Here is a 15470-nt window from a genome sequence, read left to right as displayed (position 1 = left end):
CCTTAGACTAAGCAATATCCCCAACAAAAGCCTGTGGAAAGATAAAAAAAGAAATGACTGGGAGTCCTCTTTCTCAGAATGGATGCACACAGCACTAGACAGAACCAGCCTGGAAACTGTTTGATTATTAAGCCAAGCTGGCCAATAAAAATTCCATTTAGCAACTTTATATGGACATCCTAAATAGCGCACAGATAAAGGCAAAGGAATGCTGACAGTCAAACGCAGCACACAGGAGGGGGAGGAAAATAAGAAAGCATTTATCCTCCCAGACCGAAGCACATCCAGCAATCAGGAGGATCACCTTTAAGACTGCCAAATGCAACTCTTTAAAGAGTCAGGCACACACAGATATTTTTCTGACAAGAAAGATTAAGGAACCCCCAGGGTAAACAGGCAAGAGAGATGGAGCTGGCATCTGAACTTGCATGCTTGATTTCCCACACCTTTTTGACAGAAAAAAGCAAAACTAAAACTTAATGTAAGACTTGCTGAAGTGGCCCATGGGTGAAGAAAGGATAGAATCCTTCATCTCCGGGTCACAAATGGCAGTGGATGTTCCGCAGTTGCTTACTGCGGCCTCATTTGACAAGATGTTTTAGGAGATATTTATCCAGTGGATATTATGAATTCACCAACTACACAATAGGCCACCCTGAAAGCTCCCTCTATGCTAGGAACATGGAAATCCTGCAAAGGAGGACCAACTGTGGGACAGGAAATGCAAAAGCAACACAAAGTCATCCTAACACTTTAGGACCCATTTTGCCTCACACCTCATCTTGAATGCAGCACTGAGTTATAAGCACCCAGAGATGGAGCAGACTGAATACAGCCAGCCCTTTCCTGGCCATATCTTCCCAGTTTCTGGTATTCAGTGTCCAGACCATATCCATATCAAGCTGCCCAGTCATGACCAATGCTTCTCTTTTGTATGGTCTTCTTCCAAACTTATACTGTGGCAGTAAGAACTGCAATTTACACATGCCTTGATTTAGTATTCAGTCTCGCCCTTCACCTGCCTCCTGGCTGTTTTCCTTTGCAGCAAAGCTACCTTAGCTGTGTTTCTGCACCCCTCTGACTTCAGCACTGAGGATATCTGCCCTACTTGCCATTACCACCAGGGTAGCAAAAACTACAAGAACATAGCAGAACAATTCAACTACTAACTCTACTACGACACCACAGTCTCACTGTCATCATGTCTCTTCATATGTTTTTCCTCCTTTTACAATCTGCCCCCAGCTTGAGAGGGTTTCCCAGCTCCCTCCTTGCTCTTTCCCTACCTCTTTCTTGTGGGAAAGCCAAACACATGCCTCAGAGCCAAGTTTGCTAGAGGAAAAATTCAATGCTCATTTACTATAGGAACATCTGGCTAAGCCCTACTCTTCCCAGACTTTTGAAGATGGTCTTTTTTACAGTGGTGACACTTCATAGCTAACAGGCACTAAAAGAAACACTCATTTGCAGTGGTTTCCACTCAAAAGAGAGGGAGGTACATTTCATTCCTCCAATACTGTAGTCTAACTTTGAATAAAGAACACAAAACCAGCCACTAGGCAAAGAAACACTCCCAGCTGCTAAGTTCACTATGTGCACTTGGGCTTCTCTTGCATAGACCTCACCCATTTTGTTGGACCCCACCTAATCTAAGACATGGTATAAACTTTGATTTTTAATACAAATTAATTGGTGAAGAAATTATGATGGAAAGCTGAAAAAAAATATATGCCCTGTGAAAAAAAAAATTCTTCCTGTATTTCCACTTCTCTAGCATGTACTTGAAACACCCAGGACTATCTTAGTCACATCTGTCCAGCCCAGAAAATCTCACCCCCTCTGTGTAAGTAAAAAAAAAAACAGGCTTTTTCTGGTTTCAACTTGTTCTAAGTCAATTTGGACAACAGGTTTTATAGCTCTGTAAGAGTAGCTTTGTGTGTAATATTTACTTGAGTTTCAGATAACTAAGAAGAATGGTCCTGGGTGAGGGTGCTGAAGAGGGATGAAGAAGAGCTGAGTATGACTCCTGACCCCCCACAGCAGGCTCCCTCGGATGCCCTCGGGTAAGTCACTTCATTCACCACATTTCTATAGTAAGAAATTGAGAGAAAACAAGTCTCACTCAGAACCTACCCATGAAGCAGGGGAGAAGTTGTGACTGGCAACCATCTCAAGGCAGACTGTACCTTCAGCACCAGTCACAAATGTAGCATCAAGCTAGGACAAGAATAATCTCACTGTCCAGACATTTGCTAACTAGTTTCAGGAACACATAATAAGTGCTTGGTAGGAAGCAAAGGGGAAAAAAAAAAAAAAGTGTGGGGTTTTTTTCTCCGTCCTCTCTAGAAAAACATTACTCCCCCAAAAATGTGTATTACTCCTATAAAAACAGCTAAATATGTCAAGACTACAGTATTACTCAAGCTTCCTGTTACCACCTAAAACGTGATTTTTAGGACACCTCAAATTAGAGTAAGCTAATTGGAAAATTTCTGTGTCTTCTGAGATTAATAGGTACATTGATACAAACATAAAATGCTGTAGAATCATAGGCAAAATGTTGCTACCATATTTATAAGAATCTCAAAATAGATAAGGATAACAGAAGTAAAAAAGTGACATGGAATATAAGGAAAGGATTTTACAGATATACTCTTACTTCTCACTACACCCAGAGGAACTTCCGAGCACTTCCTTCCTCCACAGATACTGAAGATTTATGGAAGTGGGAGAACAAAATCAGTCTAGGCTTCCAGTAGGAGTTGTGCACAGGCTACAGTCCAGCAAGTTCACAATCCCATTTGAATTTCATCCAGATGTTAGCAACAGAAGAAAGGATTATAGAAAGAATAGGAAACAGCCTCTTGGTTAAAAGACAACTGATATTCTAGTTTCCTAGGGACAACAGAAGTCAGATGCTCTACTTATGCAGAGGTGCCCTGTCATCCGAAGCAAGATTCATAGTGGGCTTAGGGATGGTGTGGTTTGGAAACAGCGTTGTTTATCCTGGGCTGCCAAGTGAAGACAGAGCTGCCAAACATATGGGGAAATTGCTGCCAGCACAATTAATGGCTTCAGCTGAGACACCAGAACCTACTCAGAGCTGTCTTCAAAGTCAGGCAGGAGACAAATTCCTTCTCCAAATATGAAGAGGTGCAACACAGGAACCAAAACCACGGAGTAACCAGTCCCAGAAACGGGAAAGACAAACCAGCTTCATTAGGCATTTTTTAAGCCATCCAAACTCAGGAAGAGAGTGGAAAGGGGTGAAGGAGCAGTACAGAACCCTACAGTGATGAGGGATCAAGGATGCATAGGTGGGCATCTACCAGGGAGCATCTCATATTCACAGCATCAGTGACACAAAGTCGCCCTTGTGCCGGTGATCCCAGGCAGGGTGGAGTTCATGCTGACACAGGAGAGGCCACCAGGAGCATAGCTCCTGGAAATACCCAGGGCCTGGTCAGTAACAGCAGTGATTGTCAGGAAAAGAGGCAGCTCTTAGTATGGGACAAAGCAAAAATATCCCCACAAATAGAACTATAATTAAACCAGAAGCACACCCAAGCAGAGTTGGTCACTCAGCCTTCTCTACACTTCATTTAGGCAAATAAAGAATTGTTCCAGGAAAACTACAAACATTCAGACAGTTGTGACCCCATAAAAACTCAATTACGTAGGAGTTAACGTCAATACAAACCAGCTTTTTCTATTTACTGTAAATCTCAGTGTTTAAAACTGGGTTCTCTGGCTGCAGAAGATTAGACAACTGAATCTGAACTTTAGACTTTTTAAAAGAGGCAAAGGTTCTTCTTTTGCCTTCTGCTGTAAGCAATTTCATCCCCTACCCAAGCAATCAGCAATCACCTTCAAGGTGCCCTCTTCACCTGCTTACTGCCCAGTGTTTTCTCCACCTTTCTTTGGAGCAGCAACCAGAGCAGGTCTGCACTGAGCTGAGGCAGGACAAAACCTACCAGATTTTCAACATAACAGTTTAAAGTATACCCGTTTATGCCTCAAACCTGGATGCATGCATTTGCACCTGAGGGCTGAAATCTTGGGCTTTCATTTAAGTGTGACCCAGACTAAAATTAAGTCCATCTTTAGCTTCATGAGGCATCTGTTGCTTATGTACCTCTACATGCTCCTTATATTGTCACAGATCTTCTCAGATGTCAGTGGTTTTCTCTCATGGTGTGGGGTTTTGGCTTGTTTGTCTTCTGGACTGTCTAGGACTGGCAATAAAGATGACTCCTGGAAGACACTGGCCAGCCTGCCTAACCTTAACCAGCTGTATACTAAAATCCTCACATGGCCAAGAACCACACATGTGGAGAGCTGAACAGAGCCCAGGAAAATTGGACAGGCAGGTGGCAGCCAATGACTCCAAAGTACCACTGTGGGACAGGGCTGGATTTGTCACACAGCCTGTCCTCAGTGACCCTGCTATCAACCTTAACCACCCTTTGAGTAATTTAGAGCTGAAACTCTGAGCCAACCCAACGCTGGTCATGAAACAAAATCATGGGTTGAATAGATCACAGACCACATGTGGTGGACTAGCCAATTCCCTTGGGCAATGACTTTCAGGTTTTTGTGGGTTTTGGGTTTTTTTGATTTGTTTTTTAAGGGGATAATTATATTTTCCCACATTTATTAACATGCAGATCTACTGTACAGTGCTTGTTTCCTCCGCATTCCTCCTGGTGCAGTTTCTGGAACCACCTTCAGTACTCCCATTTCTGTCCACGTTTGAAACTAGTTTCAACCAGCCATGGTCAAACCACACCCCATATGACTGCACACCATGGAATATGCAACTGCATCAAGCCCTCTTGCTGAAGCAGTGGTTTGTAATATGGTTGCTGGTTGATTGTTTGTCTGAAAATCACTATCCACAGGAGACACTGAAACAGTGCTAAAAGGCAGGCTAGCTCCAAAAACATTAGGCGATGTTTGTGCAGCAGACTTCTGGACAGTGTAGCTGTTGACAGATGTGATCCCTGACCAGAGTAGCAACGCCAGCAGCAGCTCTTAATGCAAGGACAGCACCTTTACCAGTTCTGCGCACTGAAGGCAGAATGTTCAGATACCATACTAATAGGTCTATACATTGTCCCATCATATGAGTAATCCTGCTGAGATACAGTAAAAATCACTTAATGTAGTAACTGCCCTAAGGATTAACAAACTAAGATCATGTTGAATTTGGGCTAGCAGGACTCTGGCTCCAAGTTCCCCAAGGCATGTGGGAATGCATGGCAGAGAAAAGATCAGGAAAGACAAGTGCAGTGAGTCAACCTTTGGAAACCAAGCTAAGGATTTGACTCTAGTTACTTCATTTACAGGCTGGTTCTGGAGCTGCAGCCAGCAAGCACTCATGGTTTCAAACTGGAGCAGACAAGCTTAGGAGCCTGCTACTGAATGTCCCCATGTCAACTTCACACAACAGCTAAGCTCACTCCTCTGTGCTCCATCAGAAATGTTCCCCCTGCCCTTGGTGAAAACTCATCTCTTGCTCAGGAGTCTTCTCAGCTTCCTCCTTGACCTTTGTGGAGGGCCCAGGCCAAAGACCTCTTCCTCCTCCATGCCACTGACCATCTCTCTGGGTCTATCCAGAAAAAAGCAAGGCTTGTGAGAAGTCATTACACTCCACAAGCCTGAAGCCCTCTCACATTTGTACACAAACACAAGCCCTGGCCAGCCCTTCTTCCTAGCCCATATGAAACCCTTTTAGAAGTCATCTGACTCTCTCCTCCAGTTCTTCTATGCTACTTGCCCTTCAACTTGCCTACCCAGTTCTTCCAGCTTTCCCCCCTCCGTAGCTCTGTCAGACCAGACCTTTTTTCCATCTAGTTGTGCACATGGACCATCTCCTGAGCTGGTCCACTCACCAGCCACCACTGAACCAGTCACCTGTGGAGCATTTTAGGGCAGGAAGCAGAGTGCTTCATGGTGACAAATGATCAGTTACCAAGTGGTGAAGAGCTCAAGTCCGGAAGAAACATCTGGACAGCAAGTGGTGGCAGGAGTCACGCAGCAAGCAGCAAACCCCAAACCTAATTCTCTTAACTTGGATAAATAACCACATGGGATGTGAATTGCTTTGTTGAAGCTGAGACAGCCACTCTGCCTTCATATGTGCCTTACTAGGAGCCAGCTGTGACTGATGCTCTCTATCAGAGCAGACAGGGTGGAAGGACATCCATTAATGAAGTTACCCATTTGCTAAAGTAATCCATCACAAAACTCAAGCATACAAGGAAGAAGAGAAGTTTTATGTAACAATGTTTGGCCAGACCATGATAAGCAGAGAAAGAGGGTAAGGTGCAAGAGCTGTCCCTTTGCTTACAGTCAGCATAAGGTGAAAGGAATGAGCTAAACTGCACCATGAGATGCCTATGGTACTACAGCTGGGTCACAGTGCTCTGGAGTCAGTCAGCTCTTCTGCCATGCTGGTAGTATTGGCTCCAGAGACCTGGGCTGTCAAGGTCCTCTTCACATACCTCTCCCCAGGCTCATACAGTCTAGCTCAGTTAGTGGGATTGATTTTCTGTCAGGGCCTTTAACTTACATGGACCTCTAGTGCAGGCAGGACAATAGAGATTAGTGTGGCAGCACTTGGGTGGCATTCCAGGGCATGTGTTGAGCAGGTCAAAGTAAAGAGGTGCAGCACCCTTCTCTGGTTTTTGAGAAGGATTGGGAAAATACCAATGCAACAGGTACCTGCTGGAAAACTATGTCACCCAAGAATCAAAAGAGGTCCCCAAAGACAAGTATTGCTGAAAGGAGAAGAAAGTTTGACTCAGGCACTTCAATTGTGCTTTTGAAGAGACACATTTTTTTATTCCAGAAGGCCAGTGCATGAGGTCAATGAATTGCTTTTAACATAAATGCCATGAAAAAGACCAAATACCCTTTTATGTAGAAGTTCCTAAACAGGAACTTCTAAGTGAAATAGGAGATTACCTGACAACTCAAATTGATTCTTTGTCCTGGAACTGCAAGACAAATCCTCATCTATTTTTAACCCCAAACACTGTCTGCACTGATATCCCACCAACAGAAATTAGACTCCCCAGCTCTGTCCACAGCTAGTTGAAAGGCATGTCCAGCATGCTCCTCTCCTCATATTTGTAGTTACCTTCAATGAACCCAACAAGCTTCCCACAGCATATCCACACATGAGAGTAGACTGCAGTCCCTTTTTCCTAACTAGCACAGGCAAGGGATTTTGGTCTAAGGGACTTAGTATCACAGTAGACTACACGTCAGACAAAATTACAGTCAAAGCCTACTCTTGCTACCTGAAATGGTCAGTGCTGGGAGCAAAAGTGCAGCCAATGGTGTGGACTCTGAAGCAGCCTGCTCAGGTGGAACAGAATGGCTTTTAAATTAGGTACCTGACAAGAGTTCGGGGGGGGGGGGGGGGAGGGACAAAATCAAATATTCCACTCCCCCCCAAAAAAAATCAAACCAAACAGCATCCATCTGTATATAGACAACCTGGAATTTCAGGAGGTTTGGGTTTGTTATTTTTCTAAGAAATACAGATCATTTGAGTGTAAGGAGGAAGACTTATTTCTTGGGATGTTAAATGAGGTAAGGATGCCCCTGTGAAGATGGCAAGCAGATGCAAAGCTCTTGCCAAGAGGCACAGAAAGCAGCAAGCTATTCAACTGTCAGAAGCTCACCACCTTTTACCACTGATCACCTCAAAGACCTTCTGGGAAGAAGTGCTGTTTCCATCCACTGTGGCAAGCCAACAGCACTACAGAGTGCCCACATCTTTCCCCATCACCTTCTCAACTCTGCCCCACTGCACAGCTCCTACCAGACTTGTCCCTTCTTTGTTCCTCTAGGCCTGTCCAGCCTCATGCTCTCCAGGGTGTACTCTGCAAGGACACATCCCACCTTCCCCCTTGAGAGATGAAAGACAGATGCAGAAGATACCCACAACTGGTGGTCTGGCAAGGAAACAGGTCAGTACTGTGTCCAGATGAAGCTGGTCTGTCTGCAAAGGCAGTAACAGTCTTGCTTTGCACAGGAAAATGTAGACTACTCTAGTCACAACTTTTGTAGTTGGTGTTTCTGTTCATTTGTTTGAGGTTTTTTTTGTTGTTTTTTTAACTTCACTGTATTTTGTAAAGAGTGGTCTAACTTTTGCCCTAAAAAGAAAAAAAAAAAAAAGCAGGTGCTGCCTCATGTCCACTAAAATGTTTGGCCACAATTTGGTCATCAACTGCTTTTCAAAACAGAAAATCTTCTGCTTTAAAACAGGACAGATTTGTGTTTGACAAAAAAATTAATTTCCATTTCACCCTTGATGTGCTCCATATCACCTCCTCGGGTCCGCTATTTGGACAGATAAACGGGGAGGACACAGTCATCTCTAGCATCTTTTTATGCTGGGAGCCAGCACAGTGCCAGCTCAGGTGACAGGAAACATCTGGTTCCTTGAGCAGAGCCTGCAGCAGTTGGCCATCTTTCCATGGGGGCTCTATGCATCTACCAGCTAGCAATACAGATCCAGCAGCTAGCCATACCTGAGGTCAGAGTCCAAAGGAGGTCATGGCTCTGCTTTGCACAAGCATTCACAGAAAACCTAGTCAGAGAAGCACCAAAGCAAGCTTCATGCTCAGTGCACAAAAAGCTTAAAGAGCTGGGGCAGTGCCCTGAAGCAGGAAAGGGTCTCAGTAGCAGGACTGACAGCCTTCAGTTTGTTGCTAGGCTAATGCCTTTGTTTACAACCTGGCAGAAAAGTGTAGTTAGGTTTTAGCATAATCTGTGCCTGGAAAGGTCAGATTTCTCACAGGACCCACGCACAGGAGGTGCTGCAAAGTGACAAACACCAATCACAAATGTATCTGCACAAATTTCTGCTAAAGGTAAGGGGGAAGCCAAAGGAAACACATACTGCTTCTTTATCCCGGAGGAAAAATTATCCTATGAAGTCAGTTATAGATGACTTTGCTGCACTGAACCCAAGCAATCTGACAAGTTAGGGACTGAGCATTACCACATCACCCAGCCAGTGGGAGCAATGTCGCACCCTGCCCAGACCACCAAGGAGCACTTGAATACCTGCTAACTCATGCTCTGACAATGCCCTCCGGCAGCACCTGGGGACTTGAAATGTTAAGAGCCCTCCCCAACCCAAAGTTTGCCAATATGCTTAATTAAACTGGCCTTTTGAGATCAAGGTAGGAGGCTGCAGCTTGGGTTGTCTGAGATCAAGCACAGTACAGGGAACTGTGCATGCTATAAGGCTGCTCTAAGCAAATGGTTAAATCACTGGTACTTGATTATTTTATAACAGTTGAAAATCTGGTATATAAATGTGAAAAATTAAATATTCCTTCTTTCCTCCAACCCCCTCCCAGTCTCTACCCCTCTTTCTCTCCATCCCACTACCCCCCGTGAGGCACAAGTACGAGATTAAATCTGTCTCATTAACTGTTCCCAGGAAATATACCCTCCTTCAGTGTAGTGCAAACCCCACCTTGGTTGAGATAGGTCAGGGTTTCTTCGTGCAGTTTCACAGCAGGTGATGTGGCTGTGCAGAGGACGTACTGAAAGGGTGGCAATTTGGCATCATTCTCAGGAGACAGCTGAGGTTCTTCCTGCTTGAAGATTGGCAGTGCAAGAACATCTCTGCAACACAGAATGCACACACATTCACTTAGAGAGACTTGACAGAATCCTGGCCTCAACCTGTGCTTGATTCTCATGCTCTGAGATAACAGAAACGGCCTCTAGAGAAACAGCAAGTTATGATAGCTAAACAAAAAATAATTCTGCATGTATAATGTAATGAGACAACTTCTGCCTCTCAGATGTTGGCACTGGACGCAAAAGAACACAGCATTAGTAAAATAGAATATTTATGAGAATTAATTTATGTTCACTAAACATAAATTGGATCTACTTTTTGACATGGCAGTCTTCCTGATGAGGAAAAAATATATCAAAAATAGATTATTCATCCTTGTGGAATTACATTTGTTCAAGAGTTCTTGGGTTCCCAGATGAAACACCTTCAGGAAAATAAAGGGCAAGAAAAGGCTCTTTATCTTAAGTGTCAGATTAATAAAAGGCCTACAAGTAGCAGCCAATATGAGAAGCAGACCCAGCTCTGATGTAGAAAGGAGACATTCAGGTAAATGATGACATGAACTGCTGGGGTAATTGACTCATAACATCTCCTTGCGCTCTAATAAACCCGGTCCCAAGATCTCACATAGGTCTTAAATTAGCATCAGGCTACCTTCATAAATGCACACACACAGGTGCTCAGGAGCAGCTTCACTAGAACCTGAACCACAGTCCATGTTCTCACTCCTTTACAGGATGTTCATGCTCACCTGCCTTTTGATTCAGTTTCAGACTGATCCCAACCCACACTAATCCCCAAGCAGAACAGGTATTAGCAAGGCTGAGAGCACAACAGAATGATTAGTACAAAATGAAATGTCAGGAATAAGCATCCTTATCTCAGCATATCTGATACTGAAAGACCACATTAGCCTTTCCCATGCCAACATTTCTGGTCATTGTGTCCACCTACTTAGAACATTAATATCCTTCCAAATTAGGAGGATTATGTTGAGCACAGAGTTCAGAATAAGAAGCAACTCTTTTTTCCTCCTCCATTTCCTCTAGATGTGGGAAGACTTGAGACTCCCATTACAGAGGCTGCAGTTCTGCTCCTTTCAGTAAACCCATACACAAAAAGCCTTAAGAAAAATTGTTCAGGACCATGCTGGCATGTATGGACATGCTCCCTATGGAAAGAACATTTAGAATTTTCCCCTTGCCTGTTCAGTTAATGATCCACCCTGTGTTCATTTGTAGCACCCACAACCTTGAAGGCTACCTAGGTCATGAGTGAAAAGGTGCAGCAGTTTACAGCAAACTGCTGAAGTACCTGGTTCAAACACAGGTATTCCCATTTATGGCAAAATAAAAGCAGAGAGCAAGCTGTGCCATTTCAGATACAGACAGGAGAAAAGAAACACCCATCTCTGCATTTTCTCTTACAACCCCTCCAAATTATCACCAACTCAAAAGCATCCAGCCCCATTTGCTTACTGGCAGTACTGACCTAATCACAGCTCTTGACTAACTGCAGTCACAGAGAGGTGTTTTTTTTTCCTTAGTGGTGATGATTTACTGCAGTAATGAAGTGACAGAAATGCCAACAGCTGATCTCTGAAATAGAATTGCTCTACACACATGCCGGACCCAGTACCACTCCAGAGGGGAGCCACTCACCCCAGATGCCAACATTTGCTCTGAACACACTGCACAGTGCTATCAGAACGAGTGCTGCTTTGCACATGAGAACAGGTCAAAAACTCTGAAGCCTGAAAGCTTCTGCAGATCTGCAGAAACCAAAATGCAATCTGGCCTAGGTTTAACAGTTAAGGTTGAGATATTTGTACACCTATTCAGCTGAAGCAGTTGAGAGATTTAGGCAAGGGGAAATCTAAATCCAAGTACCAAATATCATATTTCACACAATACTCTTAACACCCTTGCACTTGCTGGAACAGCTGTCCTATTGCCAAAGACTGGAAGCATGGAGGAATCCATGATTTGGTTTCCAGAAAGTTTCACCATATTAAAGCACTGACTAAGCCACACAAGTTAATTCTTATTCCTGAACTAACAAACTAATGGCCAGTGGTATTCATAGCTTTGGATCAAGCCCTTCTAAAGGGCTGCATTTCACCTTATTAAAAGCACTCAGAACTTAGGATATGAGCAACAGATCAAGGCCTAGAAGAATGCCAAAGCTATAGGTATACAAGCCATCGAAATATTTGTTCAACTCTCTTCAGTCCAGAGTTGCAGATCAAGTTTTTGAAAAAGCAGGCTTTTACAACAGCTCCTATCCTTAAAAAAAGGGAGGGCAAGGGGATGAAACACCCTTAAGACTCTCCCAAGTTTCATCTTTATGCTAAAGCTTTACAGCTCTGGTCTTAACCAACTGTCGGTCCACTTACATGGAAGGGAGAAAGTTATTTAAGAGTTCAGTCAGCTGGCAGAACTGAGAGCAAAATACATACTGGGTTTCCACTGAAACAAATGAATATTTACAAGGACTTTTCTGGGGTATTGTCTTGCTATAACTACAAGTACCACTGAGGTATGGCAGAATTTACATAGATGTCTAGGTATGCACAACACCTCTGATGCCTCCAGATACAAGCTTTTCCTACAGCTACTTCCAGGTTTGTACTGTTTCAGCTTCCTGTGCAAAGTCATTACATGTATGGAAAACCTTCAGAAAGGCACAGCTCGGAAGAAAAACACCCCTCGAGAAATGCATGCCTTCACACATTCCCATGGAGAGTAAAGTAGCCAGGATTACAAAACGAAAAGGTTTTATTCAATTGACCTTCCCCGAAACACCCGAGGCCATTCCTGCCATAGAACTGGTTTTAGAGCTTTCACTCCTAGATCAAAACCACCACTGTCACAGAGGCAGGTACTCACTAAAGCTGAAGTTTGTTCCTAAAACACCAACAGGTTACCTTCACACTAGCAGCCTTCCTGCCAGAGCAGGTCTTCTCTATCCCCTCCAGCTAGCACCAAACAGGCAAACATAATCTAATAGGTTTTCTGGCCAATTAAAAGGAATTTGAGTTGTGGGCTCAAGCCTGACGCAGACTTGACCTTGTAGCAATCGTACTACAAATCCATGGAATTAATAAAGTAGTCCGAGCACCATAAATGTTCTCTAATGCAGACACAGTGCACACAACTACCAGTGCTGATGCTCCTCTGCTGCTACTATTCACACTGTCCCAAAGTAGCCTGATTTACAAATCCAAAGCAAGAGAATAAGACTTTTGCCACATACGCCTTGTTAAGACAGACACTGGGATAGAGTGAGGAGGTGAAAAGCTTTGTATGAAGAAGTGAAGAAGCTGCTAAAAACCAAGAGCTCGTGGTATTATTATTATTTAGTAAAATACATAAATAAATCTTTTTCAAAGACTCTGATAGGGAATAGTTAGGATTGTGTGTCTCCTTGAAAGGGAAGCATTATCTGTGTTCCAAGTGCTCTGCCAGACAAACTCAGTGTTCTCTCAACAGCAGTTATCTGGGGGTACATTTTGAAAGCAAGGTTCTTTAGCCACAGCCAAGTCCTCAGCTGCTGCAATTCAGCAAATTCACATATCAGCAGAGCAGCAGCAGCAACTTACAGCAGCCGAGAGCTCAGCTTTACATGTTCTCAGAGAAAAAAAAACCATAAGCATCCAGCAGAAAGGAAGCTCCCAAAGTTGCCTGCTTTGACATTTTTTGGAGGGAGGAAATACAGGCTTGTGCTACACGTTACAGACTATTGTTTAGCAGCCCTTGTGCTTAAATTAGGCACATTTAATTAAACACAAATGTGTGGAGGCAGGAAAAAGCTGGTTTAAACAAGCTCAGAAAGTGAAATTTTGAGCTTTTTACCCATCGTCCCAAAAAGCAGAGAAAAAAAATCCCATTCTCAGAAAACTGGATGCGCTCTTAGCTGGCCAACAGACGCTTTCCACAGGTTTTTGACAACACTTTGCAGTTAGCGCACCTTCTCCCTTCGGGCAGAGGGAAGCCGCAAAAGCAAAAAAGCAGAGTTACAGAGAGTTGTCTAACGAGGGGCAAGAAAAAAATAACATAAGAAGAAGAGGAAAAAATAAAGGATCGCCCACACCTCTCAGAATTAGTCAGGAGCGCTCGCCCCGGGTGATGCGGCTGCTCCGCTGGACGCCGGGTACCGCCAACGGGTACCGCGCGGGCAGCCCAAAGGGCAGGATGCCTCGGAGCCAGCAAACACCCTCCCCTTAACCCCCGTGCCCACCTTAATCCCCTTAACCCTCCGGGGTTTCACGCCGCCCGGGGCTGGAGGGGACTCACCGCAGGTAGCTGCCGGTCGAGTGCTGGTTGTAGTGCTCCGGCTGCGTGTGCCAAAACAGCATCTTGGGGCGGCGGGCGAGGCGGGGTGAGAAGGGGGACCCAGTGCCAGCGCTGTGTCCGGTCGGCAGAAGGGAGCCAGCCGGGCTGCCCAACCGAGGCACGCCAGGCACAGCTGCGGCTGGTTGGAGCCACGGTCCCAGCAGCTCCCGGCGCTTTTATGGCTCAGAGCCGGCAGCCGCGGGTTGGCCGGGCCGGGGCGCCAGAGCAGGTCCAGCCCTCCCCTCTTCCGCCCCTTCCCGCCTCACCGCCACCCTTGGTCGGCGCGCACGAACGGGTCGGGGCGGGTCGGGGCGGAGGGATGGGCGGAGGCGGCGGCAGGTGGCATCGCCCCGGTAACGGTGTTTGACCGGGCGGGGTGGCTGCGATGTACGCGGCAAACCCTGCGGCAGGCAGCGTGCGCCCCCGCTGCGGGCAGCGCGGTCTCAGCGGGGCCCGAGCTGCGGCCCCGCTCCGATGGAGCTGCAGTCTGTCCGCCAAATTGTACGTGTTTTTTAAAACCGAACCTATTCGCGTCGAGCGGACGGCGTGCCCTGGGAACTCCAGCTGACATCAGAGGCCAGCGTTAAAGCACTGTTCAGGTTCCTGTAGTCTCTGGGGTTTTTTTAAGTGAAGGACAGCTGGTTGTGTTAGCTCCATGCTGTGTGTCTCTTACACCACCTGTGCTTCATGTTAATATGAACTTTATGTCACAGAATCACAGAATCATAGAATGATTTGGGTTAACAAAGACCTTAAGACCATCTAGTTCCAACCTCCCTACCATGGGCAGGGACAACTTCCACTAGACCAGGTTGCTCAAGACCCACTTCCAGATATGGAGCATTCACAACTTCCTTGGGCAATCTGTTCCAGTGCTTCACCACCCTCACAGTAAAGAACTTCTTCCTTATATTTAACCTAAATCTCCTCCGTTTAAGTTTGAGCCCATTGCCACTTGTCATTTTACTACAGTACCTAATGAAGAGTCCTTCTCTGGCATCCTTGCAGGCCTCTTTCGGATACTGAAAGGCTGCCATGAGGTCTCCATGCAGACTTCTCCAGGCTGAACAGCCCCAGTTTTCTCAGCATGGCGGGGGATATTTTCCAGGTGGGAGAGTGAGATGCAAAGTAATTTGATTGAGGACATGCAGGAACAAGAAGACAGTGTCAGGGACTAAACCTCACCACTAACCTATCCAAAGCCCTTATATCTTTCCTAACTCAACCTGTCCTACTCAGTAACAGAAATCTGTTTCTTTATCTCTTGAAATTGAAGATCCTGATCCTCTCCACAAGGCTATTGATATCCATCATTATCCCACCCCCATCAGTCCTTCTTATGTTTGATACTTCAGGGATGTGGAACAAAATGGTAGAGGGGGTTCCCCATTTGGTCACATCCTTTTGTCTATCCACCAGCAGGAATGGAAACAGACCCTTGATTACTCATTAAAAATGTTCCAGTCAGTTTTGCAGGAGAAGGCTTCCCACCCACAAGCTTCCTGGTCAAATTTCAGGGAATA

At 45.1% G+C, this 15470-nt stretch overlaps 1 protein-coding gene across 1 annotated transcript in view; it reads right to left on the bottom strand.

The window, feature by feature from the left end:
- The window catches only part of TFCP2L1 (transcription factor CP2 like 1), a 31987-nt gene extending 17920 nt beyond the window's left edge, over window positions 1-14067 (bottom strand). Inside the window, exons 1-2 of the mRNA XM_005153807.3 lie at window positions 13909-14067; window positions 9503-9654 (exon numbers count right to left, since the gene is read on the bottom strand). Of these exons, the coding sequence (XP_005153864.1) occupies window positions 9503-9654; window positions 13909-13970 (214 nt within the window). The 5' untranslated portion in view covers window positions 13971-14067. The remainder of the gene's footprint in view (window positions 1-9502; window positions 9655-13908) is intronic.
- Between the last annotated feature and the right edge of the window lie 1403 nt (window positions 14068-15470).

The sequence above is a fragment of the Melopsittacus undulatus genome, chromosome 4, assembly GCF_012275295.1.
Source record: "Melopsittacus undulatus isolate bMelUnd1 chromosome 4, bMelUnd1.mat.Z, whole genome shotgun sequence".
NCBI classification, from domain to species: Eukaryota; Metazoa; Chordata; class Aves; order Psittaciformes; family Psittaculidae; genus Melopsittacus; species Melopsittacus undulatus.
The sequence above is the reverse complement of the archived record's forward strand: the minus strand, read 5'-3'. Positions and strand labels throughout refer to the sequence as shown.